This window comes from Xenopus laevis, chromosome 5L, assembly GCF_017654675.1.
Source record: "Xenopus laevis strain J_2021 chromosome 5L, Xenopus_laevis_v10.1, whole genome shotgun sequence".
In the NCBI taxonomy this organism is placed as follows: Eukaryota; Metazoa; Chordata; class Amphibia; order Anura; family Pipidae; genus Xenopus; species Xenopus laevis.
This window is the reverse complement of record NC_054379.1, coordinates 33,887,778-33,914,718: the sequence shown is the minus strand read 5'-3', so window position 1 is coordinate 33,914,718 and position 26,941 is coordinate 33,887,778. Positions and strand designations below refer to the sequence as shown.

Sequence of the window (26,941 nt, the reverse complement as noted above, 5' to 3'; positions counted from 1 at the left end):
AAAAGCCACAAATAATAAAAATAAAAATAAAACCAATGTCACACGGTCTCAGAAAATCACTCTCTATGCCATACTAAAAGGTAATCTAAAGGAGAACAACCCCTTTAACTGACCCCTGCCTGCAGTACAAGTATTAAGTGTTTAGACTATTTCTAGGCTTCTTTGCAAACATTATTCTTAAAGTAAAGATCAAATGACAGGAGTCTGTATAGTGACTGCCTAAATATGTAATTACATTTGCATTGTAGTGATACACTTCCTGGAAATAATCATCCCCCTGGGAATTATAACTTATAAAAAGAGAATAGAATTAATGATAAAATAATCAGCTATGTAATGACCCATGATAGGGTGGGGGTGGGAGTGACAAGTAAAAATACATAAATGGCTGCTATTTACAATGTGCTGCTTCCAAGAAGCCAACATCACACATGGGGGACCAGTTATAATGTCAGTGCAGTGTCTTAAACAAACAATGCTCTCAAACTTTTTTTTGGCTTTAAAGGGATTGTTCGCCTTAAGATAACTTTTATTATCATGTAGAGAGTGATATTCTGAGACAATTCGGAATTGGTTTTGATTTTTTTATTATTTAAGGTTTTTGAGTTATTTAGCTTTTTATTCAGCAGCTCTTCAATTTGCAATTTCAGCAATCTGGTTGCTAGGGTTCAAATTAATTTAGCAACCATGCATTGATTTGAATAAGAGACTGGGATATGAATAGAAGAGGCCGGAATAGAAAGATGAATAGTAAAAAGTAACAATAATACATTTGAAGCCTTACAGAGCATTTGTTTTTTAAATGGGGTCAGCGACGCCCATTTGAAAGCTGCAAATATTCAGAAGAAAAAGGCAAATAACTACAAAACTAAAAAAATAAAAAACAATTGAAAAGTTGCTTAGAGTTGGCCATTCTCTAATATAATAAAAGTTACCTTAAAGGTGATCCACCTCTTTAAATCAAAAAAAGTAGGGATGAAGCAAATCCACTATTTTGTATTCAGCCGAACTCCCGAATCCTTCGCGAAAGATTCGTCTGAATACCGAACCTAATCCTAACTTTCATATCAAATTAGAGGTGAGAAGGGGAAAACATTTTTTTTACTTCCTTGTTTTGTGACCTAAAGTCACCCGATTTCCCTTCCCACCTCGGTTTGGCCGGGCAAAAGGATTCGGCCGAATCCTGCTGAAAAAGCTCGAATCCCAAACGGTGCATCCCTAAAAAAAAAGGTGAAAGACTTACAGACTTTTCGACACTAGATCGTGGCGGAAATTCAATTTCCAAGACATCTTTCAAGTTCTGCAGTAAGCCGTTTTCTGGATCCCTACAATGTAAAATAAACACGTGAAATGCAGCTGAAAATCGCGCCATTGGATTTGATGGAAAGGAGCTCTTACTCACCATAAGTGAATATTTAAATTCAGTTTCTCTCTTAATGGATTCACCACTAAAAGTAGAAATGAAGAAGAATATTTTATCATAAAATAAAAATAAATGACGATTGTAGAAGTTTCTCTGCCCTCTAGGTCTCTCCCACTCCTTTGTCTTTCAACAGTACAAATATAATTCTCATTGCACCAAAACACTTCATCTCACTTGTACAGGTATGGGACCTGCTTTCCAGAATCCTTTGGACCCCTTACCATTCCAGATTAGGGGTCTTTCTGTAATTTGGATCTCCATACCTTAAGGGGCCGATTCACTAACTTCGAGTGAAGGATTTGAAGTAAAAAAAACTCGACCATCGAATGGGCTACTTCGACTACGAATCGAAGGATTCGTAGTAAAAATCGTTCGACTATTCGACCATTCGATAGTCGAAGTACTGTCTCTTTAAAAAAAACTTTAACCCCCTAGTTCGCCATCTAAAAGCTACCGAAGTCAATGTTAGCCTATGGGGAAGGTCCCCATAGGCTTGGCTAACTTTTTTTGATCGAAGGATTTTCCTTCGATCGTTGGATTTAAAACCTTCGAATCGTTCCATTCGAAGGATTTAATCGTTCGATCGAAGGAATAATCGTTCGATCGAACTATCTGCGCTAAATCCTTCGACTTCGATGTCGAAGGATTTCGATTCCTAGTCGAATATCGAGGGTTAATTAACCCTCGATATTCGACCCTTAGTGAATCAGCCCCCACGACTCCTAAAAAAAATAATTCAAACATTAAACCCAATAGGGCAGTTTTGCCACCACCAAGGATTATTTATAATCATAATAATAATACAGGTATGGGATCCAGAAAGCTCCCGATTACAGAAAGGCCATCTCCCATAGACTCCATTTTATCCAAATTTTGAAAAATGATTTCCTATTTTCTCTGTAATAATAAAACATTACCTTGTACTTGATCCCAACTAATATGTTATTAATCCTTATAGGAAGCAAAACCATACTAGAAATAATGGAAATAAGTACATGGTACTGTTTTATTACAGAGAAATATGAAATAATTTTAAATTTGATTAAACTGGATTCAGTGGGAGATGGCCTCCTCGTAATCGGTAACTCTCTGGATAACAGGCTTCTGGAAAACAGATCCCATAACTGTACCATGTCTCAGCTAGAGCAGATATAGAGGTATACTTTCAAGGAGTTATCAGTTTACCCACTCACTTGTTTAGGGGCAAAATCCTGTACAAGTGAATAGTTTGCTGCAGTGTTGTGGTGTGGTGAAGCATTTGGTCCTGCCGTTGCTCTCATCCAAACTCTGCGGCAACTCCTTTGTGCTCTCACACTTCCCCCTTTTAAAATCAATTTAAAATAAAGACGCTGGAGAAATGTGGTGCTGCTAATACTAAGATATAATTAATCCTTATTGGAGGCAAAACAATCCTATTGGGTCTAATGAATCTTTAAATCATTTTTTATTGGACTTAAGGCATTGAGATCCAAAATATGGAAAGATCCCTTATCCAGAAAAGAACTTTGGAAAACAGGTCCCATACCTGCAATGGGATCAGTATCCTACCGTGCTCAGCTCCAAGGAAATAGCATTCCGGAAGCATTGCTGGGTGCTTAGGGTCCACATCTATTGTAATGGATACATTGTTACCTACAACATAAACACAGGAATAAAATATTATTAAGGACATTTCTTGGTGACAAACTGTCGAATTGTATATGGGAGAGATTTCATTCTCTAGTCCCGTAGAAAGCCATGAATGAGATTTGACCCTGTATATTTTAATGTGTAAGAACTAAAGCCATTGTATTCCACAGAGTGTATCTATTAGATCTGCTGTATAACCCGGGCCTCTGTTCTGCCCTGTTCATCTTGAATGGCTGCCCCCATGGTTATACAGCAGCTTATTTATGTAACTTACAGTAGTGTTTCATAAAGGGCACCTGTTGGGTAAAAAGGTTATCCCCAACCAAAGGTGCAAGCTAATAGAGCCTGCATTCCGGTTGTGGATAACAGTTGTTTCTTTTAAAATGCCCCCCGCCAGCGCTATGCTACCCGCACCGGGAGGGAGCGAGCAGCCATGTCCGGTTACTCGCATGTGCATAACAAAAATGTGCGTGACGTCACATGAACGTTATGCGCATGCGAGTGACACAACATGGCTGCTCGCTCGCTCGCTCGCTCCCGGTGTGGGTAGCGTAGCACTGGCGGGGTGGGCATTTTTTTAAAAAAAAAAACTACTGTTATCCCCAACCGGAATGCGGCCTCTATTCGCCCACACCTTTGGTTGGGGATAACAGGTGCCCTTTAAAGGAGAAGGAAAGGTTAAAACTATGTAAGCCTTATCAGAAAGGTCCATCTAAATATACCAGTAAACCCGAAAAGTAGTGCTGCTCTGAGTCCCCTGTCAAAAGAAACACTGCATTTCTTTCCTTCTATTGTGTACTCATGGGCTTCTGTATCAGACTTCCTGCCTTCAGCTTAAACCTCATTGCCCTGGGCAAGAGCATGCTCAGTTTGCTCCTCTTCCCCTCCCCCTCCCTTCTCTACTGTAATCTGAGCCCAGAGCAGGGAGAGACTCAGGCAGGAAGTGATGTCACACCATGTTAATACTGCAGCTCCTATCCTAAACAAACAGAGAGTTTCTTGAGCTATTTATTCAGGTATGGTAAAACATTCTACAGAATAAATATAGCATTCTAGCTTGCACTATTGCAGCTAATCTATTGGCAATAAAATACCTCCGTAGCTTTCCTTCTCCTTTAAAGGAGAATTCAACCCTTAACTAAAAAAAAAAAACCCTACCCCCCCTACCCTATGTAGGTCCCCCTCCCTCCTCCCCAGCCTAGCTGCTAACCCGGGGAACTGCCACTAACTTTTTAACTTACCCCTCGGTGCAGAGCGAGGGGTCGCACTTCACGGCAGCCATCTTCCGGGGCTTCATTCAGGCGATTCGGCAATTTCTATATTTCGGCGCATGCGAAGTTGTTGCGAGTCTGAAAATTGCTCCACCTGCACATGCGCCGCTTTGCCGGTCTCCATCTCAGTTTACTGAACCCGGAAGATGGCTGCCATGAACTGCGAACCCTGAATCTGCATGGAAGGGTAAGTAAAAAGTTTGGGGCATTTTGCCAGGTTAGCAGCTAGGCTGTGAGGGGTCTACAAGGGTAGGGTTTTTTTTTTAAGTTAAGGGTTGAATACTCCTTTAAGAAAACACATTTTTTACAAGGAGTGCATTAATGTTTTTGGTGTGACTGTTCCTTTCATGTGTACAATGTTCCGTATCAGACAGCGCCATGTTAGAAAAAAAAGAATAAGATCTCACCAATCACAATCCGTCTCATAGTAGAACTGCGCATGGGCTTTTCGGGTTCCAACACCCACGTTTTCTGGTCTATTTCATCTAAAGCATCCCAAAAACCTTTCAATGACTCCAGTGCGGAGGAGACTTGCTTATAAATGTTCAGCAGGGAACTCTGCAAATGAAATGGTGTTGAGAGAAACAAACAAGAGAAATCTTTGCAGGGTTGTAAGGAATGTGAAAATCATTCAGCAGTTAGGGGCCGATTCACTAACTTCGAGTGAAGGATTCGAAGTAAAAAAACTTCGAATTTGGAGTCGTTTTTTGTGCTCCTCGACTATCGAATTGGCGTAAATTCGCCTGACTAGAATGATTCGAATAGATCGAGCGCAAAAACGATGCAACTATTCGCCCATTCGATAGTCGAAGTACTGTCTCTTTTAAAAATACTTCGACTGCCTACTTCGCCACCTAAAACCTACCGAATTGCTTTAAAAGCCTGTGGGAAAGTCCCATAGGCTTGTTTTCCAAGTTTTTGATCAAATAAAAAGGCATTCGATCGAATGAAAATCCTTCGAGCGAATATTCAATCGAGCGCCTATTCGCCTGGCGAACATTCGCCAATTCGACTATTCGCCAGCGCGTAAATTCGTCCGAATTGCCTATTCGATTCTATTCCCCAGTCGAATTTCGAGGGATTTGACCCCTCGAAATTCGACCCTTGATGAATTTGCCCCTAAGTGAAACTAGCAATATACATAGTTTCATTGGAGTGGGGCTCATTTATAAACAGTGGGCAAATGTGCAGCTGGACACTAACCCATAGCAACCAATAAGAATTGCTTTTAGTGCTTAAAGGGATACTGTCATGGGAAAAAAAAAAAATTTCAAAATGAATCAGTTAATAGTGCTGCTCCAGCAGAATTCTGCACTGAAATCCATTTCTCAAAAGAGCAAACAGATTTTTTTATATTATATATATTCAATTTTGAAATCTGACATGGGGCTAGACATATTGTCAATTTCCCAGCTGCCCCAAGTCATGTGACTTGTGCTCTGATAAACGTCAATCACTCTTTACTGCTGTACTGCAAGTTGGAGTGATATCACCCCCCCTCCCTTTTCTCCCCAGCAGCCAAACAAAAGAACAATGGGAAGGTAACCAGATAGCAGCTCCCAAACACAAGATAACAGCTGCCTGGTAGATCTAAGAACAGCACTCAATAGTAAAAACCCATGTCCCACTGAGACACATTCAGTTACATTGAAAAAGAAAAACAGCAGCCTGCCAGAAAGCATTTCTCTCCTAAAGTGCAGACACAAGTCACATGACATGGGGCAGCTGGGAAATTGACAAAATGTCTAGCCCCATGTCAGATTTCAAAATTGAATATAAAAAAATCTGTTTGCTCTTTTGAGAAATGGATTTCAGTGCAGAATTCTGCTGGAGCAGCACTATTAACTGATGTGTTTTGAAAAAATTTTTTTTTCCCATGACAGTATCCCTTTAACCTGCGGCTGGCTGTAAAAAGCTAATCACTGATAGGTTGCTATGGGTTACTGCCCAGTTGCACATTTGCCACTGTTTATAAATGAGCCCCGATGTGTTATGTTTGTTAATAAACCAATTGACATGAATATGTTCTATAATAAAGCCTTCTGATCATTCTAAGCACTTGCCCTGCCAGTCCTTTGCTTTCACAGGACTAGTTATAAGAACAAATGGTGTGTTTGGAACGAGTGTAGTTCAGTGGTAGAGGTGCTGCAAACCTTTTGTGTATAAAAAAAACAAAAAAACAAGGATGCAACAAATTCATTCATTTTGCATTTCGCCAATAACCAAAACTCCAACAAAAGATTTGTCTAAATATAGAGAAAAAAAACAATAAAGCTTACAAAATGCAGCCCAATGAAAAAATGTCAGTCTCTTAGATTATTTCTTGCCGACCCCTTCACAGTCTCTCAACTGTACATGAATCCAAAATCGAATATATATAAACCCCCAAAAAAGGGAATATGTATAGGGAGCGATCAGCGCCTGTGGCAACAGAAATAAAAAACAAAAATAGCGCAATACGTTTGCAATGTAGAATATCACCCCGTGCTTGCACTGGATGTGTTTTCCCCTTTTCCTTCAGGTGGCTATTAGTGAATGAAAGTGGCAATTCAAGTGAACAGAGGGGCGGAAGAGTGCTTTTCCTGTGAAAATGGAATATGTTCCAAGGATGCAGGTGCCTCCACCTTCTATATAAAATGCCTACTTACAAACCACTGGCGTGGTATAATGCGTTTAATATGAAGCTCTCTCAGGTTTCTCCTCCAGTGTTCGACTCCTTCCAGGTTCCCAAAGTAGGAATACAAACCGATGATAGTGTAACACCGTTTATTTAAAACATAATTAAAAGCAATTAAAATTTACACTCACATTTCCCTTGCGGGTTTTTGCGCATTGAGTCCAACAAACAGTTTTTCTGGGGTCCCCAGAGGCAGTCCTGCCAGCTTGCTCCAAAAATCTTTTCTGCTCGCTCCAGGTGCCTTGGTCCAGGTTGTTGCGTACCCCCCCCCCCCCGTCGTTTGGGGGACGCAACAACCTGGACCAAGGCACCTGGAGCGAGCAGAAAAGATTTTTGGAGCAAGCTGGCAGGACTGCCTCTGGGGACCCCAGAAAAACTGTTTGTTGGACTCAATGCGCAAAAACCCGCAAGGGAAATGTGAGTGTAAATTTTAATTGCTTTTAATTATGTTTTAAATAAACGGTGTTACACTATCATCGGTTTGTATTCCTACTTTGGGAACCTGGAAGGAGTCGAACACTGGAGGAGAAACCTGAGAGAGCTTCATATTAAACGCATTATACCACGCCAGTGGTTTGTAAGTAGGCATTTTATATAGAAGGTGGAGGCACCTGCATCCTTGGAACATATTCCATTTTCACAGGAAAAGCACTCTTCCGCCCCTCTGTTCACTTGAATTGCCACTTTCATTCACTAATAGCCACCTGAAGGAAAAGGGGAAAACACATCCACTTAACATCCAGTGCAAGCACGGGGTGATATTCTACATTGCAAACGTATTGCGCTATTTTTGTTTTTTGTTTTTTATTTCTGTTGCCACAGGCGCTGATCGCTCCCTATACATATTCCCTTTTTTGGGGGTTTATATATATTCGATAGAGAAAAAAAAGAACATTTTTAAAAATAAGAATAATTTGGAGTCAATAGGAGATGACCTTCCTGTTTTTTTATATTTTGCCTTTAAAGGAGAACTCAAAACCCTTCCTCCCCCAGCCTAGCTGCCCCTCGGGGAAACTTTTTACTTATTCAGGGACTTTCAGATTCAGGGATCGCAGTTCACGGCAGCCACCTTCTGGGTCTTCAGTAATCTGAGACTCAAACCGGCAAATGCGCAGTTGGAACAATTTCCAGGTTTGCAACAACTGCGCATGCCCCGAAATGGATGGAAATTGCTGAAGTTCCGGAGGAAGATACAAAGACCCGGAAGATGGCTGCCGTGAACTGCGATCCCTGATTCTGCACCAAGGGGTAAGTAAAAAGTTAGGGGCATTTCCCCGGGGGTCTACCTAGGGTAGGGTTTTATTAGTTAATGGTTGCATTCTCCTTTAAGAGTTCAAACTCTGTTCAGTAGTATCCCACTGACATCTTGCAAAAAAAAAGGTTACGATTGTACCAAATCCTGAACTGAATCGTAGATTCAGTGCATCCCTAATAAATGAGATACAAGAACTTTAAAACCGATTGCTGTTTGCATTGTTCCTGTACTTCAGTTACTCAGAATGTGAAATAATCTTAGTCCTTAGCGGGTGGTCAGTAAGTGCTCCACCTTTTAAATAATGCAATCCCTGTTATATGGCAGCTTTGGCATGTATAAATGTATAGGGATGCACCGAATCCACGATTTGGTTCGGGATTCGGCCGAATCGAATCCTAATTTGCACATGCAAATTAGGGGTGGGGAGGGAAATCATATGACTTTTGGTCACAAAACAAAGAAGTAAAAAAAATGTTTTTCCCTTCCGGCCCCTAAGTTGCATATGCAAATTAGTATTCGGTTTGGTCTTCGGCTGGATCTTTCACGAAGGATTCGGGGGTTCGGCCGAATCCAAAATTGTGGATTCGCTGCATCCCTAAATAGAAGTTTATTTCAATCCATTTTTTTTTTATATTTGACAAAATAAAACGGCTCTGGAACGAACTGCCCATTAACCACTGATTGAAATGGTTCTGACGTACACTTGTATTAACAAAAGCCTTACATAAGAAAGCATGTAGTACAAACAGGGCTGTGCTTTTCTATTTTATGATTAAGCGCAAGCAAGAATAATAATCCTTTAAGGGGATCCATCCTGTGACATGTTCATTTCAGTGACTAATCATAGCAAGTACAATGTCGCTCTAATGATGGCAAGGGGATAGTGTCATTTACAACCATTCTCTTTCCAGGCCTTCATACTTTAGGGCATCTTGGGTTCCGCAGCCCCATTTGTCATTTTCAGTCCGAATTTGCATCACATTGATGCATGGTCAGAAGGTGCGGGTAATTATTCTTGATGGTCTTAAATATTCCGGCGTGTGGCTTCTTGCGACAAAAGCAGCTTTTCATGCTAAACATTTAATGAATAACAAATTATCCTGTTAATTAAAACAAAAATCGACGACTCAAATGAAGGAACGATTTGCCACTTGTCACTGAGCAGCGGTTTTGTATTTATTTGACGAACACGGTAACGGCGGAGGCACTGCCCTTGGTGGTGATTTCTTACCACTGTGAATGTCTCCTCTGAGCCAGAATACACTCGCTGTTTGTGATCATGCTGTGAGACACCTGCACTGGCTACTAGACTTGTCATGACGCACAAAACCCCACCATCTTCAGCTTGACATTGTGCAAGTTATAATTATTCATCCAAATGAATATGTCAGAGCAGCAGCGGCAGACCTCTCATCAGAGCAAAGGAAAAATACATCAAAACATTATCAACCCAGCAGGAAGACAGGGACCATAAGGAAAATTACCCATTTTTAATATGGATGCCACAAAGCAGTGTCTATTATTTTTCACATACACATAGGGAAGAAAAAAAAAAAAAAAAAAAAAGAAAAAGAAAGCCATCCAAGTTTTGAAGTCCATCTGTACTAACAAAGCCAAAGAATGGACAAAGGAGCAGACGAAAATAAAAAAATATAAAATCAATTGCACCATCTTGCTTTGGAGTCTTGATGCACATTTTCAAAAATAAATCCGAGACGGCTGCCTAATGACGACGGCAATCTATTTTTTTTTTTTTCTTCTTCTCAGGCAAACAAATGTTAAGTGAGGCTTTTCCGAGCCGTTGGATCAGATGTGCTTCTTTGAAAAAAGTGCTGGGAGAAAGTCTTTCATTAAATAAAGGAAGTTTGTGCAGAACAGCACTGCCTTCGTTATCAAGGGAGGGAAGTTGATGGCTGAAACGCGTGGTTAACATTGTAAAGTTGGATGTGACACTGGACACAAAGCAGCTCTCCAGTGATAGTAACTTGGGTCAGCGACACATAACTGTATCTGAGCCATAGAGTGGAGAAGCGAAACAAGTTGCAGGCACGGATGTCGCTGTTCTGATATATGTGAAACAGACTGATGTGTAAAGTGCGGTATAAGCAGCATAATAATAATATTACATGTAAACGAGCAGAAACTGGCAAGGGAAAGTGTTATGTAGCTAAAGCCCCATAGGTTTAAATGCATCGTTTGTGGGTCTGGAAGAGGCTGAGATGCTGTGGGTGTTGTACCCATTACAGATATGGGATCTGTTATCCGGAACTGTTATCCAGACGACTCCAAATTACGGGAAGGCCACCCCCCATAGACTCCATTTTATCCAAATAATACAATTTTTTTTAAAAGTTATTTCCCTTTTCTAAGTAAAAACAGCACAGATATAATTAATCCTTATTGGAGGCAAACCCAGCCTGTTGGGTTTATATAATGTATAAACGGAAGCAGAACAATCCTATTGGGTTTCTTTAATGATTTGTTTTAGTAGGCAAAGTATGGAGATCTAACTTATGGATAGATCCCTTATCTGGAACACTCCAGGTTCCAAGCATTCAGGATAACAAGTACAATACATATACTTCATTTACTAGCGATTCATTTACATATTGCATTATATTTCTGTTGCAGTTCTTGGGCCGGACTGTCCTTGTGAATGCTTCCAATCAGACATAGATCAGGCAACACTCCGGATAAAATAAGAGAATCTTTATTGCGGCAGGTCGAGGATCTACATTGCCTGACGCGTTTCGGGAGAAACTCCCTTAATCATAGCCTATGATTAAGGAAGTTTCTCCTGAAACGCGTCAGGCAATTTACTGTAGGTAATGCCACATATATTTTCAGCGTTACTACTGGGATTCCAATTTTTTACGAGTCCTGCGGTAAACTTTTAAATTAGTTAACAAGTTTAGTGCCGGTTTTAAGCTCACCCTTCAAAACTGATGGCCCGGTGCTTATAGCCCCAGACCCCTCATTAAAACACCGGAACAGTTCAAACTCCCAAGGCATATATAACATATAATCTTACCCGGACATCGATGTGACCCAGGTGCTGCGACCCTGAGTCCGTCGCTATGGGGAACGAAAATGCTGCACACACCAAATTTACGGACAGCGCACTCTCAGGAACCACATCAAGGAATCGCATACTCATCAATTCATCGATAAAAGAACTTCATTTTATTTATTAAACATATTGACAAACTGTTAACTCTGTGCCATGATGTCTGACGCGTTTTGTGTCTCTGATGAAGTGCAGTGTCACGAAACGCATCAGACCTCATGGCGCAGTTTGTCAATATGTTTAATAAATAAAATGAAGTTCTTTTATCGATGAATTGATGAGTATGCGATTCCTTGATGTGGTTCCTGAGAGTGCGCTGTCTGTAAATTTGGTGTGGACAATTTACTGTAGATCCCCGACATGTTGCAATAAAAATTCTTATTTTTTCCGGAGTGTTGCCTAATCCATGGTTGAGTGGAAGCATTTCACAGTCTGGACGCTGGTGGCTGGGCACCTGGGACCTTTGTGGAGCATATGAGTCTGGAGCGGTTCGTTTTATTGACTGTCCTTGTGAACGGCTCAGAGGAAGTGATAAGAATTAGGTGAGTGTAAGTGTGCGGCATTGTGCAAAGGACACTTGTGCTTAGAGTGTCAGAACAAGCCTTTATACTTTGCATATCTTTGGAAAAAAAGAGAAGTGTGATTACCTGTGGTGTCCAGGATATGGTGAAAGGAATTGGAAAGTCAACAGAGCAATCAGGAGCTTCATAAGGGTACTGAAATAGACAGATACATGTATAAATTAAAAAAATATCAGCTATATTATTTATTTAACATTCTTCTGGGTTAGTTAAAAAGGCATTTTCTTATTACAAAAATAAATTGGGGGAAATGTGTTCTTAGATAAAATCTTGATACAAACGCCTTCACCAACATTTGCTGCCTATTTTTTGACACATGTCAATAGACCATGTACTATGCGGCGATACTGAAACTGCTAAAGCCTAATATAAATGGATTTTTATAAGTAAAATCATATCCTCTCATTGAATGAGCAATGGTTTTTTAATTGGGATTTTTGTGGATTGCCTTTTTCTTTATGGTACAGGTATGGGACCTGTTATCCAGAATGCTCAGGACCTGGTGTTTTCTGAATAAAGGATCTTTCTGTAATTTGGATCTTCATACCTTAAGTCTACTAGAAAATCATGTAAACATTATATAAACCCAATAGGCTGGTTTTGCTTCCAATAAGAATTAATTATATCTTAGTTTGGATCAAGTATAAGATACTGTTTTATTATTACAGAGAAAAAGGAAATCATTTTTAAAAATCTGAATTGAGTTTATGGGAGACGGCCTTTCCTTAATTCTGATCTTTTTGGATAATGAGTTTTTCCGGGTAACGGATCCCATATCTGTATAAGGTTAGCTTTATTGCTTAAGGTGGCCATTTATGACCAATTAAGATCTTTCCTGTGACCAGGAAAGAGTATTCATTAAAGACATTTAGAGCTGAATGGTCAGATATATAGTGAATAAAATACCCCCTCTTGTAAAATATAAGGATATTATAAGTTACCGAGGAGTTTCATGACCATATAAAAACACGAGGCCGAAAGTCATGGAACTCCGAGGTGACTTCTAATATCCTCATATTTTCCAATAGGGGGTACTTTATTTAGTATAATACACAAGTTTTAGTGAGTCATGTGACCAAAATGACATCACTACTCACCGTTTATAACTGATGACATCACTAGTTACCGTTTATAAGGATATCTTTTACAAGACATTTATGGCTTTTGTGTATTAGAAACAATAGAATTCTAACTGCAGCTGACGATTCAGCAATAAACCCTGAGAACCAATACAGCATATTACTCACGTTGCCTTTGTAAGAACAAACGTGGATATTAATGTGAACAGAAAAAAATATAATGTATAATTCTCGTGTTTTCTTGGCATAAGGCCAGTTGTATGTTTTAATCATTTAAAATATGATTGTTATTAATACAGTTACTGTTGAGGCAAATTAAATACTAGCCTTTTTTTTATCCTTTTTAACTGGATACAGGATTACAAGCAGACCATTACAAATATCCATGCCCCAGTTCCATTTATCTTCTCCTGGGCAAAGATAAAAGCTGAAAAATTGAACTACTTAGCTTTGTGAGCTTAGGGGAGCCTGAGTGGCTAGAGGCAAGAAAGGGTATTATTAAAAAGTCACAAACAGTTCAGAAAACCTTGGTTTAAATAATGAGAGACGCAGCATTAATGCTGGCACATTACAAACTTCTTTTAATGTACCAGATGCTTCCCTATACGTTACATGGAAGTGCAGATTACAACCAGCCAAACTGTGCTTTTCTTTATTAACTCCATCTTTCTGCTGATGGGAATGTGCAGTTTAACGGTGAACACAAAGAATGTAAGATTACTTAAAACCATTATAAAGATGGCATCATCGCCTGCTTCAGGAAGTCTTGCCTCCGTTTATAATGTAGGGTAAAATTAAAAAGATACCTTCCGAGGAAGAAAGCACAGAGTAATCACCTTTATAGCATTGCTTAACAGACTAGTGAGTGAAACAGCTATTTCCCCAACTGTGAAATGGCTTTAAAAGAAAGTTCTTCAGACAATTTACTTAATAACGTAGGCATTAAGAAGTTACAGTAATCCTTAATGAGCATAGCGATTCATTAAAATAAACAATCATACAGGACAATTCGCTTATCCAAAAGCTACAGTACATGCCTTGAATTTCCTATCTATCCATATCTCAAACCTTGATTTTTTTCTGGTCAAGGTTTTTAGGGGGAAAATTGATGCTCAATTTTGCTGCTACTTTTTTTACGCTCCGATTTCTCATAGAAAAGTTAAATTCGTGAAAGGGAGTTTGGTCGACTTTGTTTTTATAAAAAAAAAACGGAGAATTTGAGTTTTAAATCGAAATATTTAGCAAGCAGCAAGTCAAGTCTGTGATACAGTTACAGGCTATATCAAGGGAGCTGGACAGAAGTAGGGATGCACCGAATCCAGGATTCGGCCGAATCCCTCTTCGCGGCCGAACGTAATTCTAATTTGCATATGCAAATTCGGGACGGGGAGGGAAATCCCGTGCACACAAATTAGTTTTTTGCACACATACGCGAGAAGGAATTAGAGGGAACATTGCTAAGGGGCCTATTTAATTAAACCTAATTGTTTTCTGTTTCAGTTTTTGAAGGGGAAAATTTGAATTTTTAGAGGAAAAAACCTTGAATTTTTAGAGATTTATTATAAAAAAAAACAACCCTCCCACATGTGTATCTTGATGGCTGATGGCACTGAAGTGCCTACAAATGTTGTGCTGAAGTTTCCCATTCAATTGGCAAAATGCCTTTACCTTGTGCACGTTTCCTCTTTGGTGCCTGTAGGTTATCTGCCCACTTAGAATGTAAGCTCTACGGGACAGGGAGCATCTTCTTTGGTCTCTTTAACCACATGGCACTTAGGTTCTGTGTACTTATATACTCTGTGTACTTGTCCACCCTATGTGTACTTGTATATATTGTACAGTGCTTTACATACAAGTACCAGCACAAGTGATTTTGGGGGCTTCTCTTCTTGGCTATTTCGTACACACGCACTTCACACTCACGACCACCAACCATTTAGAGCTAATTTGCAGATAAACAGAAAAGGGGGTGTTATATACCATTAAGTGTTTATTTGCAGCCAAAACAAGGGGGGGAGGATTACCTTAGCATTTAGTTTGAGTGTGACTAAATGATCACGTCCAGATGTATCCTCGATTTTTAACTGGATCATACTCAATTCAGTATCCACAAAGGACAATCTGTGAAAGAAAAATACAAAAACATAGTAGTGAAATATCTTTTCTAGTGAAAAGACCTTAAAATAACCTTTCCTGTATTTCATTTTCATTATCAAAACCCTGGATATATACATATATAGATATAGATAGATAGATAGATAGATAGATAGATAGAACAATCCCAGTCAGGTGCATTCTCTACCAAAAGTCATCCGCCTGGGTGCTGGTAAAAATATCACTATATTCACATCACACAAACCGCACTCCAAGGACTTGTCAGGTGCAAAAATCAAATGCCTTAATTTCAAAGTTTCGGCTCTCACACGCGAGCCATCTTCAGGAAAGTGAAAAAACGTTTATTGGAGGCTGAGAGAGGGTCATACTCTGTTTAAGAAGCACACCAGCTTTTGCAAGCGGTGAGAGGAGTAAACGATTTTCCCGCAGTTGAAAGCGTTAGTGCTCACCATGCCAACGTGGGCGGGGCTAACGTCAGACGCTACAGGTGAGCGGTGAGCTGGTGTCTCTGGGAACCGGAAAGCGAATAGGCGGACAGGGGAAGCAGCAACTTACACTGGTATGATCTGCCAATACTGGGACTACAAGGGAGAGATCGGCCCATACCTTAGATCGCCTGGGGTTAAGTGTTTTTATTTTTTCCCTGACGAGAGTCGGGGGACACAGCCAGATCAAGTGATGGCTGCTTTTTAAACCCACGCTGGGGAAGTATTGGCACAAATTAACATCACTGTGTCACTGATGCAATTATTGTATTATTTTATTCACGGACTATACAACATACTATAATCATGAACTCAAGTTACACATTGTATACACCCACTAATGATGACGTCATCTGCAGAAATTTGGCGCCATTCTTTCACCTTTAAAAACTGTTCCACTGTTGTAGAGTTTTTTCACTTTCCTGAAGACGGCTCGCGTGTGAGAGCGGAAACGTTGAAATAAAGGCATTTGATTTTTGCACCTGACAAGTCCTTGGAGTGCGGTTTTTGTGTGATGTGAATAAATATATATATATATATATATATATATATATATATATATATATATATATATATATATATATATATATATATATATATACACACACATACACGCACACATACAGGGTCTTGATTACAGAGTGTAAAACAAATGATGTGGTCCTAAAGCAATGCATTAATGGATTAATTTTTGGGCCGAGCCTTTCTTGCAACTGCTTCAAGCCCCCAGAGGCGTTAGGCCAATAGTTTGGGAACGGCTTCACTAGACCTATCAGTCTAGCTGATAGGTGAGTGTGGCAGTTGGAGTTTAGCCAGAATATTGATACCTGTCTGACCTAAGCTTGGTCAAGCAGAAATAATGGCCTGGTCTGCTTTTTTTGTGGTCTGGGCTGATGCTCCTGTTGCCGTTTAAAGCTGCGTGCAATAATAGTGCAATAGCAAAACAGTCCTATTGAGTATTAATGCATAAATGGTTTTCGTAGTCTCCAAATTACAGAAAAAGCAGATCCAGAACCCGATCATTCCTGATAACAGATCCCATAACTGTAGTGTGAACTAGGCATTTAATGTAAAGGCATTTAATGATTTTATGAGGCTGGAGGAAGGATGTGGTGCTATAGCACGCATAGCAATCATTAATTAAAATAACCGTATATTAAATAATCATATGCAGAGATTCATTTATTAAAGAAATTAGATGAGAATGAAATGGCACCCATGCATTGTGATTTCTGTTTTTATTAACACCAGCCGAACAGCAGTTGTTAGGAAATGGTCTAGCAAAGAAGTATCTTCTTTTACTGTCATATATTAAGCAAATGCAGCTGTTCTAAATGCCTTGTATCCAGAGATCTTTGTTGTTTGCCCAAAACTGAACAATGTAATTAAGTTTTTGGTGAGGTAATTTAAATGGGATTAAACTTTGACAGGCATATTTGCATATTAAAAAGGTGGAATCTTAGCTCTTCAGTCCCAAGAAACACAACAAAATGCGCAAAATATTACAGTAATCCCCAATATGGTTTAAATGACAATACATTAAGGAAACCTGCACTCCTTCCATCTTTTAAAGTGCCATAGTCTTATTCCCCATACCATTTGTTTTATAAGCTTTAATTAAAATGTTTTCTCTTGCAATGTATTACAAAGTTATTTTGATTAATGTGCATTCTGCTCAATGGCCACTTCAACCACAAGTCAGGTATACGGGCTATACTTGTTAATGAAAGCAGATGTGAGTTGCATCCAATATCAAACTTTGTGCTTAAGACTGAATGAAAAAAAATATAAAAAATCAGAACGTGACCGGTTTAGCTGTTCCCCTCAGCTTCTTTTTTATTACTTATCTACAACACATCTATTCAGTTTGCATTGTTCTTCATAACTTTTCTTCTATTATCTCCCCATGTCTTCCTTCAACTTTCTAGTTCCAACATCCCTTAAAGGAGGTGGTTCACCTTTAAGTTCCCTTTTAGTATGTTATAGAATGGCTAATTCTAAGTGACTTTTCAATAGGTCTTCATTTTTTTAGACACCATCTAAAAACCAAATGCTCTGTAAGGCTACAAATTTATTGTTATTGCTAATTTGTAGATTACATTTTTAATTTAAATCAATGCATGGTTGCTAGGGTAATTTGGACCCCAGCAACCAGATTGCTAAAAGTGCAAATTGCAGAGCCGCTGAATAAAAAGCTAAATAACGCAACAAATTTAAAACAAATTGCAAATTATATTACGCTCTGCATCATATTAAAAGTTTTTAAAGGTGAAGAACCCCTTCAAGAAGTTTCTCTCTTTGGCATCATTTCACTATATAAAGGTGGCCATTATTTTTAATTTGTGTGAAAGTAGGGAGGGGTGTGTGTATGGATGCTGGGTTTTCATTTGGAGGGGTTGAACTTGATGGACTTTGTCTTCTTTCAACCCTATATAACTATAAATATGTGACTATACACGGGCAGATTTAAGATGGTGATATAGGTCAGATTAGACCGATTTGGCATTTTATCTGCCTGTGTATGGGGCATTCCGACGGGCCTCCCTGATCGATATCTGGTCAAAAATAGGACAGATACCCATCAGCCAGGTTTGATTTCCCTTGCAATCGAGGACCACATCAGATAGTTGATGCGGTCCTTTGTCCAGTCTGCGCCCATTTCCATCGTTGTAATCCGATAGTTTGGCCCTAGGGCCTGATATCACCCCTCCTTGTGGTGGGCATATCGGGGAAAGACCCGCTCATTTGACAACCTCAACAAACGGGCGGATCTAATTGTGTGAGGCCACTTTACTTCAGGCAACTTGGCCAGACCAGACTCTTCATTTGATCAATCCTACCAGCATATCAAACAATTCTCTCTCACCACCTTCAAAGAAGGAATTGTTCTTCTTCTGATCTGACCATGTTGCATAACGGTCTATAGAGTGCATGAAAACTTAAGCTGACCATAGACGCAAAGATCCGATCGTACGAATCCTCGATTCGTACGATTTTCTGACCGTGTGTGGAGAGTCCCGATATTTTTCGTCCCATTGAGATCGGACGTTTGGACCTGGATCGGCCAGGTTAAAAGATTTTAATTGGCTGACGATAATATCTCTGCATGTATTGCCGACTGGATGATTTTCAGTGGGAGACGGTCAGTGGCTTTTGTTGGACATAAACTTTCGTACGATTGCTGTTACAGGCAGAACATCGACTGATCTGTTCTTTTACTACCTTATTTAAACTGAAGATTCATGGCTGGTTTGGACATGGGGACGTCCGTTCGTCCGATATTGCAGGTAATCTGCACGTCTATGGCCAGCTTTATGCTAACTTTGAGTTCAGGTCCTCATCTTACCTCAACACAAAGGTTTACACAGATGAAAAGGTTATTGAAGTTTCAAGAACATAGATAAATGCATAATTAATATTACATAAAGCAATACTCAACTGTACGGTCAGTTAGATTGGTGTTCTGGGAATGAAGAAAGGCAAGACGCCAGTGATAGTCATCCAAGAAACTGTATGCTGCATTAGCAAGGTATTCAAATATCCTATAATCCATTATATTCTTATGATGGGTTAACTTAATGAAAAGCAACCCAAAACTCCACTACTTCAGTTGTTTAAGAGTAATGGAATGCAGGACAATTCCAAGAACCGTCACCCAAGAGTTTTCCAGTCCAGCAAATCATAAAATACTTGTATTCACCCTCCATACATCCCTATAAGAATAGCCTGCACCCGCGGATCAGGCAATTCCTATAGGAGTGACTGAAGAGCGATTCAGAGTGTTTGTTGCTCTTACTGTATTATTTGTGTGTGTGGCATACTAGTCCACATTCTATCTTGTGTATGTTAAAACCTTTATTTTTAAAATAAACATCATTAACAAGACATCTGTTTACGAAATTAAAACCTCTAAAGCAATGGGAGATTTACAAAGTATATTTACCACTAAGCAAATGGACATTGCTTTAACATGCACAAAAAAGTTTTCAAAAAGTCAACAGTACATAGAAACCTCAAAGAAGATTGCTTATAGAGGGCATTTATAGCAGACAAGGCTTGCTCATATCTGCAGGGATTGGTCAGAATCACACTGGGGAGGCTTCGGACAAGTTGCGTCAATATTGGACATTTGGAGGTGCTGTTCAAAAATGAAGGACTTCTGGAGAAACGTTTTTGCTTTAATAGGAAAACTAATCACACTCAAGTTGGCTTCTCAACCCAGCAATTGCTCTTTTGGGCATTTTCCATACACAAACCAGCAAAAATAATCTAAATATTTTTTTACCATATTTTGTAAAAGGCATATTGGCCTTAGCAAGGAGATGGAAAGCAGCAGAATTCCTGACAATTATTCAGATAATTTCCGAAATCAACATTAAAGCAAAATATGAACTCTACTTTGCTAAACTCAGGAAATCTTGAAAAAGTTAAGACTCCAAGCCACATGGAGATTTTTGACTGCCACCTCCAATTCCATTACTTGACTGTTACTCAAACTCTGAACTCATAATCTAAGGGAATACTAGAATCTATTTTTATTTATTTTGTCCTATTTGACCAAACTGTACATTTCTATACTTTTAGAAATGTTGTCATGAGGCAGATGCTCCTTTCTCCCCTATGTTCTCCTTTTCCCTTCAACTATTGTTCCTATAATTTCTGTTGCCTTATCTCTTGTTCTCATGATTTTAGTGACTGTTGTACTTCCTCCTTTGATTATGTTATGTTTAAAAGGATAACTCGATAAAGCATACATAAGAAAAAAAAGATAAAAAAAAAAAAACTTATTTTTAATTCTGGTTTTTTTTTTTTTACAACTTTAACATACTTATCCCAGCCAAGGCTCTCAATGTCTTTAACAAGGCAGGAATAATACTGGGGAGCTGGTGGTGTCTGCATTGCATTTGTATTCTTCAGAGCGGCTTCCTGAAATACCAAATTATTAGCATTAATAAATATAATGTTACATGTCTCACTTTGAAATAAATAAAATACACAAGGCTCAACATTTTCCTTGACTTTTTTTATAGCATACTTTGATCTGAAAGTATTATTAAAATGTAAAATATAGGTGTCTGTAAATATCTTTTGACTTTATTCAAATAAAACCTGACAAATCAAAATCGTTGTTCCTCACCAAAATGGTCTTTAGCTCCATCATAAAGCTTTCGAGGTTAACACTATGTTGTAGCCTCTACAAAAGAAATTGAAAAAGTAATATCAACGACAATAATAAAATAGGTAGAGCAGTAACTAAATGGAGTAAGTAGTACATTTTCCAATTAAAAATTCAGTACCATTTCTGAAATAATCGCTCCCTGCTTTATGTCTTTTTTACATTCTCTCTCCATGGAGTCAGATTTTTATTGGCAGGTCATATAAATCACTGGTGTGTGCTCCCTTTGCTTGGGCAATGTGTTAGGCCATGGTCCCCACACTTTTATACTAATGAGTCACATTCAGATGTAAAAAGATTTGAGAAGCAATGTAATAAGCATGACAAATATTACTGGGTGGTACAGGAGGCTACAGGAGACTCTGTTTGGCAGAACAGAAGGAGCAACATCCAAGGGGTCGATGAGCAACATGTTTATATTCACTATTCCTCTCTCAGCATCTGTTTCTCTTCATTCTGTCTTCATGCAGCAGTTGGGTGTCAGATGAATGACCCAATATATCTTATATGGGGGCTCCCTTTCCTAGCAGATGTATTAGAGGTCACTCAAATAACCAGTACAAACAAAATCTAACAAAATAACTGCCTTTTGCACAAATCCTGCATGTAGAGAGACATGATGTTTGGTGATTTTAATAGAGTGAGCTCTAATACATCTTCTAGGCAAAAGGAGCCCCCCTATAAGATATATTGGATCATTCATCTGACACCCAAACTTCTGAATAAAGACAGAATGAGGAGAAACAGATGCTGAGAGAGGAATAGTGAAGATAAACTTGATTATTTCAGAAACTGTACAGAATTTTTAATTGATTGTATTTAGAAAGTTTTGTTTCAGTATACTGAAGCTTAAATTGAATTTTCATTCCCTGCGATAATTCCCCTTTAAACATGACACAAAACATCATGACATGAGACTAATGAAGATATTCCTGATGGGAGGTAGCTTGGTTATTGATTGATTGATTATTAAAAAAAAAAAAAAAACACAATACAGAATATTCAATTGACTAGATCTAGAATGTTTGTTATATAAGAATTAGGGATGCACCGAATCCACTATTTTGGATTCGGCTGGACCTCTGAATCCTTCGTGAAAGATTCGGCCGAATACCGAACCAAATCCTAATTTGCACATGCAAATTAGGGGTGGGAAGGGGAAAACATTTTTTACTTTCTTGTTTTGTGACAAAAAGTCACACGATTTCCCTCCCTGCCCCTAATTTGCATATGCTAGTTTTCATTTGCATATGCAAATTAGGATTCTAATTTGTTACGGGCAGGCAGAAGGATTCAGCAAGTATCCTGCTGAAAAAGGCAGAATCCTGGCCGAATCCCGAACCGAAGCCTGGATTCGGTGCATCCCTAATAAGGATTCTAAGGATTCAGGCAAATCCCGAACCAACTTTTAATTTGCATTTGCAAATTAGCATAATTGGGGGGCGCATGCATCAAAAACACAAAAAAGTCCCGTCAGTTTATGTAGTCACATGATTTTAAGGATATTGGATTCAGCTAAATCCCAATCCTGCCAAGAAATAGGCTAGGATTTGGCTGAATCGCAAATCAAATCGAGGATTTAGTGCATTCCTAAACGAAAAGCAAAATATAATCTAAAATTCCTCCAAAAACGCATAATTTTGCAGTTATACCTGCTTCACAATCTGATCATAAGCTTGCAGAACTTTCTTTAACTTCCAGCTGCACTCTATCCTGCACAACACAAAAAAAAACAATTTATGTCACCGTCATGAACCAAACAAGGAAGGTAAGAGCTTGCTCTATAACATAAAACTGAGCGTAACCGTTGTATAAAGAGCCAGACGTGATTAAATTTGCTGAAGCCGCTGCAGAGCCACATACGCTGAAAGTGATGCACAAATTGTCTAAAACAAATATATGAAGTGTAAGAGCGTATATGCTTAGGTAAGTGACTTCACTGTTAATGATGCATACGGCTAATTTGAGGCCTGTTCAATTTCGTTACATTTTACAACATAATGCCTTTGTCAATAGATAGAGACTTTTGAGTGATTTTAGCTCTAATTCCTTTATGATATACAAATTCTACTTGCGTGAATTAGGGAACATACTTTGCATTTGCCAGCTGTAAATCTTCAGGCAAAATGACCCTGAGCCGAAAATCCTTATCCTGTAAAACGGAAAACAAATCCTCATTAAAAGGATTGTAACGATATATAGCTGGATCACCTGTAATTTTATTAGAACTAATACCAAACCGGCACACAAAGAGACGAACATACATTTATCATTTTTTGTGTTTCCAGACAAATGCGATACAATAAATACACTATATGCATTCTAGGTAAAAACTAAAAACCATTAGCAGGTTTTCCAATTAAAAAATATGTAAATGTAATTTTAGATTGATGAAAGACTGATATTCTCAGGCAATTTACAATTGATCTTCATTTCTTGTTGTTTTTTGACTTAGTTAGCTTTTAATTCACAAGCTCTTAGGTTTGGAATGTCAGCCAATATATGCTTGCAAGGGCCTAATCTACCCAAAAGAGTAACAATAACAATAAAATTGTAGCCTCACACAGCAATCATTTTTTTGGCGGAGGAGGGCAGCGACACGCTGAACAGAAGCAGAATGCAAAGCCAAATAATTCAAAAAGTATTTAAAAAAAGCCAACCAATTAAAAAGTTAGCTTAAAGGTGTGCTACTCCTTAAAGGAACAGTAACATTAAAAAAAAAAACCAAAGTGTTTTAAAGGAACAGTTGAGTGTGAAAATAAAAACTGGGTAAATAGAAAGGATGTGCAAAATAAAAAACGTTTCTAATATAGTTAGTTAGCCAAAAATGTAGTGTATAAAGGCTGAAGTGACTGGATGTGCAACATAATAGCCAGAACACTACTTCCTGCTTTTCAGCTCTATAACTCTAAATTAGTCAGGGACTTGAAGGGGGGCCACATGGTACATTTCTGTTCAGTGAGTTTGCAATTGATCCTCAGCATTCAGCTCAGATTCAAAAGCAACAGATATGACCCATGTGGCCCCCCTCAAGTCTCTGATTGGTTACTGCCTGGTAACCAGGATAACCAGTCAGTGTAAACCAAGAGAGCTGAAAAGCAGGAAGTAGTGTTCTGGCTATTATGTTAGACATCCAGTCACTCCAGCCTTTATACATAACATTTTTGGCTACCCAGTTTTTATTTTTACACTGAACAATTCCTTTAAAGTAATAAAAATATAATGCAGTTTTGCCCTGCACTGGTAAAACTGCTGTGTTTTGCTTCAGAAATACTACCATAGTTCATATAAATAAGCTGCTGTGTAGCAATGGGGGCAGCCATTCAAAGGAGAAAAGGCTCAAGTTATACAAAAGATAGCAGATAAGCTCTGTAGAACATAATGGTGTTATCGGTTATCTTGTATACCTGTGCCATATAGCCCTTTTTTTTCAATTTCCGCCATTGCTACATAGCAGCTTGTTTATATGAATTATAATAGTTTTTCTGAACATTGTCTGAGTGGGCCGGCGGGAAACCGGGAAAAAACCCGGTCCTAGATTGGCCCCCCTTGCAGAAAAAAAAAAGTTTCCCTGGTACCTTCAGTCATGTGACTTGTGCTCTGATAAACTTCAGTCTTTACTAGGGATGCACCGAATCCAGGATTCGGTTCGGGATTCGGCCTTTTTCAGCAGGATTCGGATTCGGCCGAATCCTTCTGCCCGGCCGAACCGAATCCGAATTCTAATTTGCATATGCAAATTAGGGGCAGGGAGGGAAATTGCGTGACTTTTTGTCAGAAAACAAGGAAGTAAAAAATGTTTTCCCCTTCCCACCCCTAATTTGCATATGCAAATTAGGGTTCGGATTCGGTTTGGTATTCGGCCGAATCCTTCGTGAAGGATTCGGGGGTTCGGCCGAATCCAAAAAAGTGGATTCGGTGCATCCCTAGTCTTTACTGTTACATTGCAAGTTGAAGTGATATCACCACCCCCCCCCCCATCCCAGTGGTCTGTGGGAAAAAGATAACTCCCTAACAGATACGAGAGTAGTAGTAAAAAAACAAGTTACAGTGTGTCCTTCAGTTGCACTGAGTAGGGGAAACAATAGCTTATCTTAAAGCAGTTCCATTCTGAAGTGCTGGATCTTTATAAAAACACAGGATCAGGCAAAATGACCCGAGATATCTGCCTTCATACCAATATTACAAAAAAGATTCACTTGATTGTTGAGTAATAAAATGGTAAAGTGAATTTAATTTTTTGCAGTGTAAACAATGTAATTTAGAAATAAAATCGACACCATTAAAATCATAACAGAATCCCTTTAAGTTGCTTGGAAGGTATGGTTTCCCTTTAATTATCAACAATGACAAAGATCAATGGCAGCCAATGACAAGTGATACCATATCTCCATTGTACCTTCTACCAAAGTTAACTACAAGCTGGTAGGGCTGCTGCCTATTCAGGAAAACACATCTTCCCTCTCTAATCATAACATTATCCTTGATTATTATCTCTATTATTGCTAGTCAGATGCCAACTCCAGAGCAGCCATAGCTGGTACTGGAAACAGTCAGGTCTGGACTGGTATTCAAAATAGCCTGTGGCATATCAAGTACACAGAGTCCCAAAAGATAGTGACTATGGCATCTTACAGCAGCCCCTCTGACATTTGCCAAAATCAACAGACTGACAGTCACAGGCTGGACCTAGTCATTTTAAGGGCCCAGGACATTTTATATGGTTCTGTCAGAGGCCACAAATATTAAACCCGTGTCCCAGAAATAAACGTAGCATTGTATTGGGCAACTCTACCAGCTGGGCATGCAATCTCTCCTGCTGAGTGTCTGTGCCCTACAAGCATGGGAATTACTACAGAGGAAGTAGACCCTGAGGCTGCAGGGGTGCCAGGAGGCACATCTATTTGTAAAACAGGACAATGTCTGGATATGTTGTGGGCCCTCAAACATCTAGTTTCACCACTGCCAACAAGCCCCATTTACTCCTAACACAGCAAAGCCCTACTCAACTTCTGATTGGTTAATCACTCCTAACACAGCAATACCCTACTCAATTTCTGATTGGTCACTCACTCCTAACACAGCAAAACCCTGCTCAACTTCTGATTGGTTACTCACTCCTAACACAGGAAAGCCCTGCTCAACTTCTGATTGGTTACTCACGCCTAACACTGCAAAGCCCTACTCAACTTCTGATTGGTTACTCACGCCTAACACTGCAAAGCCCTACTCAACTTCTGATTGGTTACTCACTCCTAACACTGCAAAGCCCTACTCAACTTCTGATTGGTTACTCACTCCTAACACTGCAAAGCCCTACTCAACTTCTGATTGGTTACTCACTCCTAACACTGCAAAGCCCTGCTCAACTTCTGATTGGTTACTTACTCCTAACACAGCAAAGCCCTGCTCAACTTCTGATTGGTTACTTACTCCTAACACAGCAAAGCCCTGCTCAACTTCTGATTGGTTACTCACTCCTAACACTGCAAAGCCCTACTCAACTTTTGATTGCTCACTCACTCACAGCAAAACCCTACTCACTCCAACCACAGCAAAGCCCTAATCAACTTCTGATTGGTTACTCACTCCTAACACAGCAAAACCCTGCTCAACCTCTGATTGGTTACTGTGACGAGACTTATGGTGCCAAGATGCTGCTATAGGGAACTCAGAAGCTGTCCCATTAGCTGCAAGGCTCTCTGCCACAGAGTAATACTACAGTCACAAGATTAAGGTGGAACACACAGTACTTGTATGCTGAGGAATCCATCGTACACTCTCCCTTGTAGATCCTGGGGTATGAGGAGAGGACACTGGCGCAGCATTCCCCCCGCCGACATTGTGGTATCAACTATAACCCGCCCCGTTGCAACTATTATCACGTCACACGAGATAGACTTCCTCTCTGGAAACTGAAAGCGCGCCTCAAAACTTCAAGTTATGGGCGGGGACACGTGACACGCTGCCGACGTGAAGATCTTGATGGGGGAGGAGCTAGAGTGTTAGTGCGCGCGTTACTGTAATGTTGCCGTTTGACACTTATAAATGGAACGTGTTTTGCCAGACATTCACCTCAGTATACAGTGGCTCTGGCACATTTAACATTCGTGTCCTGCGCAGCTGCTGTTAGTGTCCAAACCAAGTAGTTCTCTGCAGGCGTTACTCGTGGGTAGAACTTCA

At 39.4% G+C, this 26,941-nt stretch overlaps 1 protein-coding gene across 2 annotated transcripts in view; it reads right to left on the bottom strand.

The window, feature by feature from the left end:
- The window catches only part of fancl.L (FA complementation group L L homeolog), a 35,397-nt gene extending 8,705 nt beyond the window's left edge, over positions 1-26,692 (bottom strand). Inside the window, 11 exon segments of one of the 2 annotated variants that reach the window (NM_001095692.1) lie at positions 1,244-1,325; positions 1,403-1,448; positions 2,972-3,055; positions 4,731-4,881; positions 11,970-12,038; positions 15,007-15,103; positions 20,411-20,508; positions 20,720-20,776; positions 22,411-22,471; positions 22,852-22,910; positions 26,512-26,601. In NM_001095692.1, the coding sequence (NP_001089161.1) occupies positions 1,244-1,325; positions 1,403-1,448; positions 2,972-3,055; positions 4,731-4,881; positions 11,970-12,038; positions 15,007-15,103; positions 20,411-20,508; positions 20,720-20,776; positions 22,411-22,471; positions 22,852-22,910; positions 26,512-26,601 (894 nt within the window). 2 annotated transcript variants of the gene reach the window in all.
- Positions 26,693-26,941: the final 249 nt, after the last annotated feature.